This window comes from Eretmochelys imbricata, chromosome 13, assembly GCF_965152235.1.
Source record: "Eretmochelys imbricata isolate rEreImb1 chromosome 13, rEreImb1.hap1, whole genome shotgun sequence".
Taxonomy (NCBI): Eukaryota; Metazoa; Chordata; order Testudines; family Cheloniidae; genus Eretmochelys; species Eretmochelys imbricata.
The window spans coordinates 29,639,676-29,655,605 of record NC_135584.1 but is presented as its reverse complement, the minus strand read 5'-3'; the positions used below and the strand labels follow the sequence as shown (position 1 = coordinate 29,655,605).

Below are 15,930 nucleotides of genomic sequence, written 5' to 3'. Positions count from 1 at the left end.
TCTGCTTCCTGCTCCCTGGCTGCCTCCTGTAACTGACAGAGGTGGCCTGTTGGTTACCTGCTCCGTATGCCTTTGGCTGGGGTGTGGTAGGAATGCAGATTCTCCTGTACCATGGGCGTTAGTGTGACACAGCGACAGTTCTGTGACAGCCTATTGCTAATGGGTAGCAGTGCTCGGTGTGTGATTCAATTCCAGTGGGATAGCTAGGTGTTATCAGCACCCAGTGGTTGGTGGCAGCTCGCCCAGCCATGGAAGGGCCTGCTCAGAGACACGTGTTCTGGACAGAATGTAGCTTCCTGGGCTTCTCCCTTTGTTCACACAAAGCTCCTGCCGATTGTCATGTATCCGGGGGTGGGCACATGGCACAAGGAAGGGAAGGTTGCCGTCTCACCAGAGCGAGGTGAGGGCTGCCCTAAGGCTCTGAGCAGAATCTCCCAAGAGTCCGTTGTACTGCATGCAGACAGACCACCCAACCGGAGCTTAGGGGCCCTGTTTGCTCTCAGGGCCCTTCTGCAGCGAGCCCTCCTGGAGCAAGGGAGCCAGCCGCTGCTGGACTCAGCCAAGCGCTGCCTCTTTCTTTCCAGGCCACCTGCTGAGCACCGCGGAGGTGGAGTCTGCCCTGGTTGAGCACTGCTCCGTTTCTGAGGCTGCGGTGGTGAGTCACCCCCACCCAGTGAAAGGCGAGTGCCTCTACTGCTTTGTGACCTTGAGGGACGGCCACAAATTCACCCCGGCCCTGACGGACGAGCTGAGAAAACAAGGTAACGGCGGCCGAGCTGTCGGCGTCTTTGGTGCAGGGTGTGTTGTGGCAGGTGCCCCCTGCCGCCAGAGAACAGGGGAGGGCTCTGCTGGACCCGGCGAAGGCTCTGCAGGGGCTGACGTGCCCGCTGGGGTGTGAAGCAGCATGGCCTCTCCAAAGGAAGGTGCCTCTCGCCTAGAGAACACCAGTGCCCTGCCAGGGCTATGGCCAGCTCCCATCCGAGCCCCTTGCGCCCCTGCAGCCTGGGGAACAAAGCAACAGCTGGCAGAGGCTAAAATTAGATCTCCCAACGTTGTGGCTGCTCACGTGACGCCTCCTGTGAGCTGGCAGGGGCGTGAGGCTCCTGCTCTCCAGGGCAGCCTCTGCCTCTCCAGCCCCGGACATGGGGGCCGTTGTGCTGGCACGTGCCCAGACTCCTCGTTCCCCAGCTCCGCTCGCTCTGTGTGTGTTGGAGGCAGGATGGGTGCTGCTGGGAGGGAGTGGGGCTGCAGGCATGGTGCCTGCAGCTGTGATCTATGCTGGTGCATGGACCATATGGGCTGCTGTGCTTGCTGCTGCCTTTTAACTGAAACCAAAAGGTTTTGGTCAATGTCTGTGGACTTGGTTTTCCTAGAAGGGGAGGGAATGTCAGTCCAGGTCTCACGTCCGCCTCAAGGTGTCCCTTCCAAAGTCCATCCGTGCTGCTAGCAGATGGGCATGAAGACAGTGATAGTGACAGTGATGGGCGTGCAGAGGCCCCATGGGAGCCTCTTTGCATTCCTCTCCTGGCTCGTCATTTGCTGCTGTAAACCCGCATACATGGCACCAAGCGGGATGGAAGAGCTGGTGTAAGCTGGTGGGGAATCCAGTGCGCCATCCCAGAGCAGTTAAAATGGGTGTGGTGTGATGGGTGTGGGAGTCCAGCTAAACTGACACACGCTCCATTGACATCCGAGATGACTGTGGTCCGTGAACAAGGCACTAAACGAAATGCATCCAGGTTGCTTGTTGCTCCAGGGGATCCCTGAGGGGGGTCAGTCATTGCTATGTGGAAATGGGCCCAAACCCGGGGGAAAGCCGTCTTCATTTCAAGTCCTTAAGTGCACCCTAGAAGCAATGGAGAGAGACTAGAAATGGTCAAACGTCTCTCCTGCAGCTGGAGAATGAGTTTTGTGGAGAGCCTCATGCACTCCCCTCCCCTCCAGTCCTGGGTCTCCAGGTGCCGAATCCTGAGTGGTGCCATTGTGCTGCCTGGCCCCGTTCTGCAAACACCCGTACCTTTGCCAACAGCGGAGATATTGGCGTCATTGCAGTGCAGCCCTGGTGGGCTTGGTTGTCCCACTTGCTGCTCACTTGGGTATCAGCTCTTGCTGAAAGCGCTCTGGGAAATCTTAATAATTATACTGAAAATCTGTTTTGTAGTCAGAGAAAAAATTGGACCGATAGCAACCCCTGATTACATCCAGCATGCACCTGGTCTGCCCAAGACCCGCTCAGGTAAGGAGTCCAGGTTCACTCTTGTCAGATACACCATTTGGGAACAAGCAGCACAGCTCCTGGTGTCTGCAAGCTGGGCAGCCCCGGAGGAAGGGAGTCACTGGAGTGCTCCCAGGGGGATCAGCAGTCCAGGATAATTACGATAGGTTTTGGTGGGGTCCAGTTGTCCTGAGAATGGTCTTGGATTGCCCAGGTCTCTGCATGGCTAGACTTGAAGAAATCTATGTCCCAATTCAGGGGGAGCTTCCTGAAAACCAACTCTGAGTCTTGGTTTGGCTCTCTGGACATACAGTCGAATCACCACAGCTCTTTGTTCGACAGGTAAAATTATGAGGCGTGTGTTAAGGAAGATTGCAAAGAACGACCGAGAGCTGGGAGATACCTCAACGGTGGCAGATCCAGCTGTTATAAACCACCTGTTCAGCAACAGGTGTGCCACTGTGCTGTAGCAGACCAGCATGCCGTCCTTCAGACTAGAGACGCCAAAGCACCGAGTCCTAGTAGAGCAGGGGCCGTCCAGAGAAGTATTGTATTCACTGGGGGAGAGAAGCCATTACCTGTCAAGTTGAATGTGAAACACCATCAATGAGGAGAAGATGGGCTCTCGAGCTAGTCCTCTCGCTGTGTTGTATCTAGCTGTCTGTGCCTCTGGAGAGAATGTACATGATGTTGTCGATTGATACTGCGTATCTGAAATTCCAGCCTCCGTCACTCATTGCAGAATGACTTATATCGTTTTCTTTTCCCTCATTTTATTTGTGTTTTTTAAATTGACTTTGTGTGGCCTGGCATCCTGCCCAGAGAGGGGATTGATAGTTTGATGGCAAATGGTGTTTTGCTCCCAAACAGTAGTTATGTGCCTTGGGCTCCAACAGAGTCCCTACAACAATCTCTCTAAGTTAATTCAGAACGATTGGAATTGCTCTCAATAAACGAGAGCGTAGTCGGATTCGTCTGCCACTATCCACATTGCAAATAAGCTGCTTCTTCTGTATCGGTCTGTTGGAGGCTGAGGGGAGTTTTAGAAAAAGGATCTGCAACTCTGTAGCTGTGCAAGCTATTTTTAATTTTCTTTCCACCAAATCTGTTTAGTCTGAGCTGTGTGTTAGCTGAGATCTCCGGGGCTCGGCAAGGGAGTTGTGTGTGGCTGGGGGCTTTGGGGATTAGTGACGTTTTATATAACTTTTTTGGTACCAATATTTTGTTATGTTAACTGCTTGGCACCAGGAGTTGGATCGTCCCAGCACTGGGTACTCCATGAGCAGTGGATATACTAGGGAACCACAGTCAGGAAAGGGTGAGTTCAGTGCCGGGACGTGCCATACTGGCCGTGCTCCATAGTGTACTATTGCTATCCAATTGCTGGTGCCAACAGATCACGCTGGTGCCAGTTAATGGCAGCAGGGATAGCTCATCCAGTTGCCTTTTGTGGGGGGAGTGGGTGCTACACATATCAAAGGAAAAGTGATTGAGAACTATGCAGAGGTGTCTTCCCCGTTGCCAGGCAAACGGGACCCGTATCCAGAGGTGCCCTGTCTCACAGTACGTAGAAAGGGGCAGGCAGGGCCTTACTATTCCAACAAGGTGCTTCCTCATCCAAAAAATGGAGTGAAAGGTGTTTAAAACAAGTCTACGCTTTAAATCGGACATGCTGCCTCATGGTGGGAAAACCCTTGCACGGACTCAGGACCGACAGCCTGAACATACCTGACAGTGAAGGCTACGGATGGTGACAGGGTTTCTGCTACGGGTCAGTTTCCAAGCTGCCTAACTCCAGCCTTGCCTTGGGTCTGCTCTGGGGAGACACTGCCTTTGTGATGTGTTTGTGTTAGAAATGGCTTCCAGGCTCATTTGATAATTTACACATTAACATACGGAGAAAGTAGGTTTCCAGATTTGCAACCCTGGCTGTTTTGTGGCTACCCAAAATGCTGGCGTTGTCCCTACAACTATTTGGCACTTGAATTGGCCAAAACAAACTCAAAGCTCTGTTCCAAAAGCCAAGTCCTAATGGATAACATTAGGGTCACCCTGATTTGTCTCATTGCTAAATGTCGCTCACTTCTGCTGTTCTTATGCTACATGTACGTCTCTGTGATCTGTAACCTCCATGTATACGTCTGACCTGTGTGCTCAGCAGCAATGGGTCTGTGCCATTGGCCTACTAGCTTCAAAACCATAGTGTCCTCTTTTATCTTGGTCTGTGTAATTTCGGTTGGAAAAACAGCTAGACTCCTATTCTAGTTGGAATAAAAATCAAAGAAATAAAAATGAAACACATACTCTGGAGCGCTCACTATTTGTGGGTGACGGTCTGGGGATGGTTGGTAAATGGAGATCTTAGTTGCAGTGCCCTCTTGGACTTGGGTTGGCACTTACCGCTTCAGATCTGCACCATCACTCACCTGATGCAGAAGGCACCTGGCATTTGGGGGCAGGAGTTTAAATTCTGCTGTCACACTGAGACCTGCGCCCGGTAAATCTGAGTGTGCAGTAGATTCAGATCCATGTCCTCCTGTTTCTGTGTGATCAGTATATACTGGCAAGAGGTTTGCAGGCAAGCAGTGACTGGACTTCTTGTCATTGTCCATAAACCATGTTTAGCTGAAAGTGCAAGTGATGGAGATCAAAGCCCAACACGGGGCCTTGCTGCAGCACATGAGATCACTGATGGGAGAGCTACAGATTTCACATACACGGGGCAGGGGTAGGGAGCCCTCCAGCTCCCTGCATGGCAGCCTGGAAACCTTTGTCCTCCATTCACGTCTCACTGGATTTCACAGCCCTTCAGCTCTCCACTCGCTCTGGAGATGCTGTTTTGCTCAGGATTGCAGTGAATCGCCAAGCACTTAACTAGGGGTCTCCTACAAGAATGGCTTCTCCTTGCGGGATGTGCTCCTCTCGCAGAGGGCTGCCTGTTGGGGCAGTGTGAGCATCAACCCAGCTGTCCTGAGAAGTTATGACGGGTCCCACAGCCAGACAATCATGACGCTCTCATATGAACTCACACAGGGAAATGGTTAAAAACAAAACCACCCTGTCACCTGTGGGTGAACAATTCTCCCAGAGCAATCACTCTGGGTCTGACCTCTCAGCCTTCATCCTTAAAGGAAACCTGCACCACGCGTTCAAAAGATGAGCTTGGGAGCTTAAATGCACAACTCTGGTAGACACTAAAAATCATGGACTGAACAGACACTGGATTTATGGTTCATTACAACAAACTGTAACTCAGTAACAACTGCCCCCTGGCTCCCCTTGCAGCTGCCTCCACTGCCCCCATGAGTGGAAGGATGTTAACAGGCCAGTTCACCTTGCATGGTCCCTTGAAATGTGTGTTAACTCCTTATGCTAAACAATCTGTTCCACCTTGTATTTAGCTGTGACACTGAGTATGTTTCCCAGACCTTCAGAAGTGCTCTGTGGAGCTTGAAAGTTTGTCTCTCTCACCAATAGAAGTTGGTCCAATAAAAAATATTAATTAATTAACCTCGACCTAATCACATGCTCTCCCCTAGTATTGGACCCAGTGCAACATCTTATACCTTTATAGGGTCATACACCAATGCCAGAAGGACCATTGTGATCATCTACTCTGATCTCCTGTATAATAGGCCACAGAACTGCCCGCAAATAATTCCTAGAGCAGATCTTTTAGAAAAACATCATATCTTGATTTTAAAAATTGTCAGTGATGGAGAATCCACCAACACCCTTGGTCAGTTGTTCCACTGGTTAATTACTCTCACTGTCAAAAATGTATGCCTTATTTCCTGTCTGAATATGTCTAGCTTCAACTTCCAGCCACTGGATCATGTTAGATCTTTCTCTGCTAGACTGAAGAGCCCATTATCAAATATTTGTTCCCCATGTAGGTACTTTTATATTGTAATCAAGTTACCCCCTAACCTTCTCTTTGTTGGACTCAAAGAGTCTATTTGTTTATCACTCTGAGGCAGGTTTTCTAATCCTTTAATCATTCTTGTGGCTCCTCTCTGAACCCTCATCAGTCTATCAAAATTATTCTTGAATGGTGGGTATCGGAACTGGACGCTATTCCAGCAGCAGCAGTCACACCGGGGCCAAATACAGAAGTTAAATAACCTCTCTGCTCCTACTCGAGATTCCCCTGTTTGTACATCCCTGGATCACATCAGCTCTTTTGGCCACAGCCTCACACTGGGAGCTCATGTTCAACTGATTGTCCACCATGACCCCCGCAAGTCTTTTTCAGAGTCATTGCTTCCCAAGGTAGAGTCCCTGACCCTATAAGTTTGGCCTGCATCCTTGGTTCCTAGATGTATACATTTATATTTAGCCTTATTAAAACCTAGATTGTTTGCACCTAGTTTACCAAAGGATCCAGATTGCTCTAAATCAGTGACTTGTCCTCTTCATTATTTACCATTTTCCCCAATTTTTGCATCATCTTCAAACTTGCAGTGGTCATGGTATATTTTCTCCCTGGACACTGATAAAAATGTTAACTAGCATAGGACCAAAAACCAATCCTGCAGGACCCCACTAGAAATAAACCTGTTTAATTCACCATTTACCATTCCATTTTTGAGACCTATCAGTTCGCCAGCTTTTAATCTATTTAATGTATGCCTTCAATTTTCTATCATTCTAGTTTTTTAATCAAAATGCCGTGCAGTACCAAATCAAATGCCTTACAAAAGTGTAAGTATATTCCATCAACCTATTACCTTTGTCAACCAAACTTGTAATCTCAAAAAAAATTTTTTTTAGCTTGACAGGATCCATTTGCCATAAATCTGTGTTGATATGCATTCATTACATTACCTTTCTTTAAGTTATTAATCAAGTGCTGTAACTGACGCTCCATTATCTTCCCCAGAATTGATGTCAGGCTCACATGCCTATAATTACCCTTGTCATCCAGTTTACCCTTTTTTTTAAATTAGCACATTAGCAGTCTTCCAGTCTTCTGAAACTTCTCCAGTCCTCCAAGACTTTCTGAAAATTAACATTAATGGTCCATCGAGCTCCTCGGCCAGCTCTTCTAAAATTCTTGGATGCAAATTATCTGGACTTGCTGGTTTTAAAATATCCAACTGTAGTAGCTTCTGTTTAACGTCACCCAGCTAACACACCTCAGATGTAGCCTTGGTTAGATCCCAGGAGGACTTTCCTGTGTCATCAGTATGTCTCTGCACAGATGGGCAGGGCACCAGGTGAGCTTTCCCAGGGCCTGGCCTATAGAAGTAGGCTTGGATGGAGTTGGAGGTGCTGCTGGTGGCCGCAGTGAAGCACCTAAGGCAGCAGTTCACCAGCCTTTTCAGTGGATGGCTCAAGCCTTAATAGAATGATCACTTCATGAGTCTGCCTTCCCTCCCATGGCAATAAAATACTTTCCTGGGTCGGCTACAACTGCTTCCATGGAGAACCAAAAGCAGGGATATGTTTAACGTGCATTTATTGTCCTTCAAGTGACTTAGCAGATGGGGATGAGGCAGAGAGTAACTGCCATGTGCCTAGCTAGTTGTCCACTCTGCTTGGGACCTGGGGGAGGAGACAGCAATATCTGTTGCAGTAAGTAAGGGGTTGGAGTCCCAGGGAGCAGCCCTCACCAGGAGGGATTGTCTCCACTTCACTGGCTAGGAAATAGTCCCTTCTGTGAGAGAGGTCATCACAGTTACCAGTGCCTTCGTACCCCCAGCTTGGGTTATTGCCACGTCAAGCCCGTGTGGAAGCTATAGCAATGTGCTTGCTGCTGGCCTAGTTCAAATGTCATTGGAGTTGCTGGTTTGGGTGGAGCTTGGGGTTTTTTTGAGTTTCTTTTTATCTGCAAAGCCCTGTGAGATTTGGAGCTTGGTGACCTCTGTGAGCTCCAGGCCCTCGATTTCAGTTGCTGGGGCAGGGGGTGCTCAGGGGAGAACCCTTAGCTGGGGCATTCACCCCCGCATTGGTCTGGCAAGGCAGAATCTGTTTGACCTGTGGGATAAGGTAGAGGTTCCCCATGGCTGTCGATGTGGGGATCTCTGAATGAGGAAACTGGCACTGAACAGGCCTGTGCCCGACCCCTTCCCCCCCGCCACCTGTTCTCACCACTGAGTGCCTGGGCCGCGCACTGTTCCACCACCTGGTTAACACGGCGGGAAGGGACCTTTAGTGCCCCAGGCCATTGGGGCAGCCCTGACCCTTCCTGCCACCTGCCCCTCGCTGGTCTGCGCACACCCCATTGCCTCCGAGTCCCTCCCCACTGTGCCACTCCCCACAGCTCAACACACAGCCAGAATGCACCTGTAGTGCAAACGCTGGCCAAGCCTGGCCACCGGCTGTGCACTGGGGGTGCCCAGCAGCCTCTTCAGCCCCTCTCAGGTGGCTGTAACCCCAGTGAGCTGGGCAGCTCGCTCCTATTCAGGTCAGGTCAGTGGCTCCAGCCTGCAGCTGTCCGTAATGCATGGCTGGCCCCTGCTGATCACCCTGGCCTATAGCTGTTTGCCGGGGGCATCTCGGACATTTACGCTGCAGCTAACCCAACTTACAGGCCAAGCCTGGCAGGCGCGGTGGCTACTTCCTTGGTCTCTGAGCAGCTCTTTAAAGGAGGGAAACATGAACCCTCCTAGCTCCTGGAGGCCGTTCCTGCTGGCGTGGGTCTGTCCAAGGCCAGTAGCTGGGGCCTGGGGTAAGTATGAAAGCTACAATTCCTACAATTGTAGGCTGCTGCCCATCAGCCACCGTGGCTAGGCCTGTCCCGAGGAGCACGATTCGGCCTCATTTAATGGTTGCCCAGTCAGAGCACTGGGGTCCCAGTGAACTGGCCCGTGCAGGCCATGCTGTGCCAACGTTAGTGAGATAACAGCTCAGGGCCCCTCGGCCTGCTGCTCACTGGCCACGCGGTACCAGGCCAAGGGCAGGGGATTCTCCTCCCCAACCCTCAGGTGACAGAATTGTGTAAACCAGAATGTTGCTAAAGTCAAGGCTGAACAAGGCCTCTCGTCTCCAATAGCCTGGCTCTCGTTTGCCTGCACCCAACGCCTGCCCCGCACGTGGCTCCTGCCGTGTTTGTACGGAATGAAAGTTGGGGTATTCCTGCATTCCCATCCCCACACTGACCCTGTGCCCAAACATATAGCCGGGGGCAGGGGTGAAGCGAACAGAAAACCAGCATCCCTTTAGGATCCCGCCATGCAGAGACGGGTCTAGGCACCAGTGACAGGTGCCAGACAGAGCTTGAGGAGCAGCCTGTGCAAGCACCAGCTGACATCATCCCCCCACCCCTACCTTCCACGTTCCCTTCCAAGCAGGGGACCCTGCTCTGAGTCTCCCCCCCACCCCACCCCCACCATGGACAGCAGGGGGCAGTGGGCATGTTGGGGAAGGCGCACAGCCCCGGCTGGGAGTGGGGAAGGAGCCCCGAGCAGGGCTGGTTTTAGGGTGTGAATGAGAGGACTGAGCACCACAGAGGCTGGCATGAGGGCAGGGATGGGAAGGAGACCCCACAAGGGCTGGTGGGGGCAGAGGGCAGCAAGGGCCTGGAGTTAAGGGGCCGAGATGGGGTCTGGCCACAATGCGGCCTGGTGGTCAGGGTCAGGGAGGAGATGGTGGTGCCTAACATTTCCTGTCACCTCCTTCCTGGGAAGGCCCCAGGAAGCCCCACAAGCCTCCCCTGCATAGTATGGGGCTCTCCATAAGCATGGCAGAGGCAGGGCTTTCACAGCCCCCCCAAGGCATGGGGACAGGGCCGGCTGTCCCAAGCACCTGCACTGGCCCAGGTGACTCGCAGCACCGCAGCCTGAGCACATCGCCATGGCCTCTGCACCAGCCCAGGGCCCAGTAGGAGGGACTAGGAGCTACTGGGACCTCTGCGCCAGCCGGGAGAGACCACCGTCCCTGGGAACTGAGGCACCAAGGGAAGTTGTGATGAGCTGATTTCATGTGGGCAGTACCAACACCTGTTCCCCATGACTCCGCGGGGAGCTGGGTTGCCCCATTCCCACCTCCCGGTGCGGCCTGCAGGGGTGCTGAAGGATAGTGCAGAAGAAATGACTTTACTAGCCCTCTCTTCCCTGCATCACATAGGGGTTGGGGCGGGGGGGGCGACAGGCTCAAGTGTCATCGGCCCAAGCTCACCTCTGTGCTTCAACTCTCCCCCGCCCCAGATGGTCCCAGCTAAACAATCCCCACCCCACCGCTATGACCTGCTGGCCTCACCCCACTCACGTTGGTCTCAGTGGATCCTGTCTCGCCTAGAACAGTGCCCAAGCCATGAAGTTCAGCGCCCAATCCACACTCCCACGGCCTTTGGGGCTGCTCAGACCCAGGGTGTGGCAAAGACCCCACTCTGACCCCCCTCCGATATTCCCTCCTGCAGCCAGGGGGCAGGCTGGTCTGCTCCCCTCTCAGAGGGGGTATCAGGGATGGGAAGCAGGGATCTTTTCCAGAGGCCTCTATGTAACAATAACTGGGCATAAAGCCACCCTCAGGGCCAGTGATCCAGCAGCACTTCCCAGCCCAGCCTTGGCGTTTGGTGCTCCCTAGTGACAGTGCCTCAGCAGGGTAAGAACTAGGGAAGTCCCAGTGAACGTGCAGTGCAAGATACTGGTCTGTACCGCAGCAGCAGCCCTGCGGCCGGAGAGAGCCTTGGTTAGGAAGAGGAAACACCAGACTTTTATCGCAATATGAGGGTCAGACCAATCGTTCAGGAAAGTGCAGTGAAATGATCGCGTGGCGCCCTTCTGCCCTTCATGTCTAGGAGTCTGTACCTGTTCCCGGCTGCAGCGGGGTGGTTCCAGGCACGGCACCCACAGAATGGCGTAGGCGATAGCCTCACCCACCCCCAGCATTGCGTGTTGTCACAGCAATGGGACGGGGGGCAGAAAGGGAGGAAAGGAGGAAAGGAGTTCAGGGGAGGGCTTGAGCCGCTTGGGGGTGGAGAGAGGCCTTTTCTAAGGATGCTGGAGGGCTCTGACATGGAACAGGATACAGGTGGGAGCAAACAAAGTGGGGACCAGGCCTCCGCTAGCAAATGTGCAGAGAAAATGGGCTGGGCCTGGGCTACTTGTTTATTTAGATTTGTGCAAATGTTAAATTAAGGAGGCCGATCCATATGCTCCAGGCACTCCTGTCCTCAGGTACAAATGTACAACGGGAATAGTGAGTGCAGCAACACAACTTAACATGCCCAGACAAAAATGACATTAAAATTCAGCAACGGGTGAGAGGCCATTAGTAAGCCAGGGCAATCTGCATGAGAGGAGTGCTGGAACGCCCCCCAAACTGAGCATTATAAACTCAGGAAATTCAGAGTTAAAAGTGACACTTAAATAAACCCAAACCGTTAAAAACACAGAAATACCGTTAAGCCACCCACCAGTGTAACTCTACTCTGTAGTAACACCATGGAGTAACCATGCAAGGATGATTAATGCCCTATGGTGTTTGTAGTCACAGCTCAAATGGCTTCTTAACCATTGGCTTCATTGAATATTTAGGTTGGATATTAGGAAAAACTTTTTCACTAGGAGGGTGGTGAAACACTGGAATGCATTACCTAGGGAGGTGGTAGAATCTCCTTCCTTAGAGGTTTTTAAGGTCAGGCTTGACAAAGCCCTGGCTGGGATGATTTAATTGGGGATGGGTCCTGCTTTTGAGCAGGGGGTTGGACTAGATGATCTCCTGAGGTCCCTTCCAACCCTGATATTCTATGATTCTATGATTCAATGATTCTCCCTCACCCTAGGACAGCGCCCAGGTTGACTGGTGCCTTACCAGGGCATCTCTAGAGCCTACCAGGACTACACCTCTTATGTTTCACTTTAACTCAATTTCCTGGGTGGGTATAGCCTAGGGATTTATAACGACACCAGCCCTGTAATGTCATTCACCCTAAATAATTGATGTCTATGTTGCACCTACCAACATTTGCTGACCAAAAAACGTAGATTGATTTGCATAAAATTAATTTTATTTGCATAGAGTGCTTGCTGGTGACACAGAAGGCTTTTCCCTGGGACAAAGAGCCATGGGGCGGCTGTGGGGAGAGAAGCAGGATGGGGACAGGGTGGAGAGGACAGGGAGAAGGGGGAGGCAATCAGGCAGAAAAGTCTGTCCAAGTAGAGACTGCTCCCCTCCAGAGCCGGCACTAATACCCAGAATTCTTAAATCTCGCCATTCCTGCGCTGTCAGCCAATACCTGTGGAACCCACTGGCAAAAGTGTCCCCTCCTCCACAGCCTGTCTACACACAGGATGACAAGCTACTCTCGCTATCAGCTGCCAGAGGTCCGTGCGGTGGAGCTAAAGGTCCCAGCCTTGCTGATGCACCGGGGGTGGGGTTGTCAACATGGTGGGATTTCTAGGAAATCATACACATAGAAACAATGTTAAAAAGAACATTAAGGGGGCATAGTCAAGCACACAAAGGTAGGAGATGCCAGGATTAAGGCTGCCTGTGAGACGGGGAGGCATGAGGGAAAGGTTGGTCTCCTAGTTAAAGCACTTGATTACTGAGCTGGAGTCTACCCCTACCTCTGCCAGACTTCCCATGCCATGCTAGGCAAGTCATTTAACAAGCTTTTCACAGATGGTCACTAATGGCGTGTGCCTCATTTTCCGGGTGCCCACCTTGAAACCTGGGTGCTTGATTTGCAGAAGTGCTGAGCACTCTGTTGCAACTGCAGTCACTGGGAGCTGCTCTTGAATACATTAAGGGCTATAAAATGCTAAGTACTCTTAAAAAGCAGGTCCTAGGCATCTCAAAATGAGCTGGGGATAAACCTCCCCTCCCCCCATCTCATAGAGGTGCTGTGAAGCTAAAGTAATTAATACTTGTGAAACAGGTGTGATGAGTACCAACCCTGAGAGGAAATCAATTCTGTATTCAGAACAGGGGTTGCAAAGTGTGCAGTAAATAAGGTCTGGAGCCACTGACTAAACAATAGCAACAAACCAACATATCGAACACTTGCTCATTCAGTGGCTACTGTCCGTCCTGTGCACGGCATGAGGAAGGGGCCCTGTTGAAAATGTACCATGTGACCACGTAACTAAATTAAAGACTGTACCCAAATGCATGTGGACCTAGGGGGCCAAATTAAGATTGCACAGGGAACCTTAGTCCTGGAATTGCCTAACATCGATGTGCTTAACTCAGCAACCTCAGTAGCTTTAGGTGTGGGCAATGTCATCCCATAACAGTGACGTGGGAGGAAGGGACCAGACTCATCTAGCCGCTCTTCTTCTCTACGTAACACCACAGAGGGATCAGAAAGACTTTTTTTAGCCCTGGGCACTTTATTCTGCTACCATCAATAACCCCTCTTTCCCTGATATAGTGCAGGGGTAGCCAACCTGTGGCTCCGGAGCCACATGCGACTCTTCAGAAGTTAATATGCGGCTCCTTGTATAGGCACCGACTCCAGGGCTGGAGCTATAGGTGTCAGCTTTCCAATGTGCCTGGGAGGGTGCTCGCTGCTCAACCCCTGGCTCTGCCACAGGCCCTGCCCCCACTGCACCCCTTCCCTGAGCCTGCTGTGCCCTTGCTCCTCCCCTCCAGAGCCTTCGAAACAGCTGATCAGGAGATGCGGAGAGGGAAAGAGAAGGTGCTGATTGGTGGGGCTGCTGGTGGGTGGGAGGCGCTGGGAGTGGGGGGGGGGGAGCTGATGGGGCGGCTGCTGACATGTTACTGAGGCTCTTTGGCAATGTACATTGGTAAATTTTGGCTCCTTCACAGGCTCAGGTTGGCAACCCCAATATAGTTGATTTTGCCTGTAACAGTAAAGCCATCAACTGGCTGATGAGGGTGAAATTTCTGGGGGTCGCAAGCAGTAAGCTGAGCAGATACAGCACCTCTGTAAAAATCACATTGAATGGAGGCTGCAGTTCTGCTTAGACATATTTTTCCCTGCTCAGTCTGAAGCTTGTGAGGTGATTCCTTTGAGTGAAGAGGAACCAATCTGAACTAAACCACATACAGGAACGAGGCAGCACCAGAGCAGACCAGGCATGGCCTGTGTGCTAAAAGGTGTAATTACACTCGGCTGCCTCCCCCAGGCAGGAATTGCTAATTCCTCCAAATAGAGCCAGGAGACTGCAGTGGAGAGAGAGAGAGCCTGGGGCCTGGTGCAAGGTCTGACCCAAAGTCAGCAAAAACCAGGTTATGAGCAAAAGTCAGGCTCTGTCATAATGATTCCTTTGCTTCCTGCGGTATTGGATATTGCTTAACCTATGGGGGAATATCTCCCACTAAGGTCTGTACATTTTCTGTGTCCAGGGAATCTTTAGCCCACACATTTTGTATTTCACTCCACCAAGTTTCCCAGCCCTTCTGCATGGTTCTTTGGTTTTATCACCTTCACTGTTTGTGTTGGTGGCCCTAGAGGGTTCAGATTAACATCTTTTCCCCCCCTGCATGGTAAGGGCTTGTCTGATACACATATTTGGAAAATCAGTGATTATTCCCAATTGCTATATTGTCTCTGCTCCAATCAAATGTTCTCTCTTCAATGGCTCACTTTTCCTGAACTGCATGTGCACCAAACTAGGGAGGTAATATTTTAACATTATGTTTTTGCTTATCCCCTGATGTTCCCTGTATTTGTACTGACTGTAACTGGTATGCATTACAAATCTTTTACTAGGGGGATCTGTGCCCCCGTAATCTAATAAAAAATTGACAAGCCCATCCCTGACTTGGATGCTTATGTGGGGGCATCCCCAAACATCTACAGTCACAGGTTGCTGGAAAACGCATTCCGAGTCCTGGGGAGGGCTGTCCTATGGCATTTGTTTGTTGGTGATGGAGTCATTTAATCCAGCGGCGAAAGCGACCAGTCTCAGGCTCTTCTTTTTTATCTTTATTTCCACTGTCCCTGCTAATCCTCCATGCTTGCAGCTGTGGCTGTAAATGATCAGCCTAGCCTTTCAGCTCTCTGTTCTCCTGTATCAGCTGTCCTACTGGCATCCATTCATCACTTCTTCCTACTCCTCTGCCTCTACTCATTCCACGACCTCTAACCCCAGACTATCCATGCAGCTCACTTACTTCCCCCTTCCTGCCTCACAGCTGCTTCTAGTTTCCCCAGCCATTCAAACAGAGGCATGTCTGCCTTCATTCTCACATCTTGCTTTCATCCATTCCACTGCACCTGAGAACAATGCCTGTAACACAATGTCTTTTAATGTTTTTTGTTCTACTTTCCCTTCTCTCAATCTATGTTTGAATTCTCTCAGCTAATTGTGCAGAAGCCTCCCCTGGCATTCTTGCAATTTTTGCAGCCACGCTTGAAGATAATGTAAAGTGCTGTTGAGTCACCCATCTAATCATTTGAGCAATATTATCATCAAATCTCACAGCAGGGGTGCTTATGGATCCTAATGCATCCAATAATGTCCAAAGTAATGGCTTTGCTGCTATAGAAATACCTACTGCTTGCAGAATTGTGAATGTTTATGGATTCACTCCAAAAACTAATTAAAATTTCCTGGGGGTGGGGGGGCCTACAGCTCTCACCAGAGCAGTTAGCTCATTCATTTTTAATGTATCAATTCTAGGTGTTAACCCACTGACTCTAGGTTTGTTAGTTTGAGGCTCTATACTCTTCTTCTCCCATGATTAAGGCTAAGATTTTGTCCCAAATATTTTTAGTAAAAGTCACAGACAGGTCACGGGCAAAAAATAAAAATTCACAGAAGCCGTGACCTGTCCACGACTTTTACTAAAAATAT

At 50.8% G+C, this 15,930-nt stretch overlaps 1 protein-coding gene across 3 annotated transcripts in view; it reads left to right on the top strand.

Annotated features, from left to right (window-relative positions):
- ACSS2 (acyl-CoA synthetase short chain family member 2) overlaps positions 1 to 4,726 on the top strand; it is a 78,529-nt gene extending 73,803 nt beyond the window's left edge. For all 3 annotated transcript variants that reach the window (XM_077831832.1, XM_077831831.1, XM_077831833.1), the window contains 3 exons: positions 585 to 761; positions 2,162 to 2,236; positions 2,558 to 4,726. In XM_077831832.1, coding sequence (XP_077687958.1) covers positions 585 to 761; positions 2,162 to 2,236; positions 2,558 to 2,685 — 380 coding nt within the window. In that variant the 3' untranslated portion in view covers positions 2,686 to 4,726. The remainder of the gene's footprint in view (positions 1 to 584; positions 762 to 2,161; positions 2,237 to 2,557) is intronic.
- The last annotated feature ends 11,204 nt before the right edge of the window (positions 4,727 to 15,930 follow it).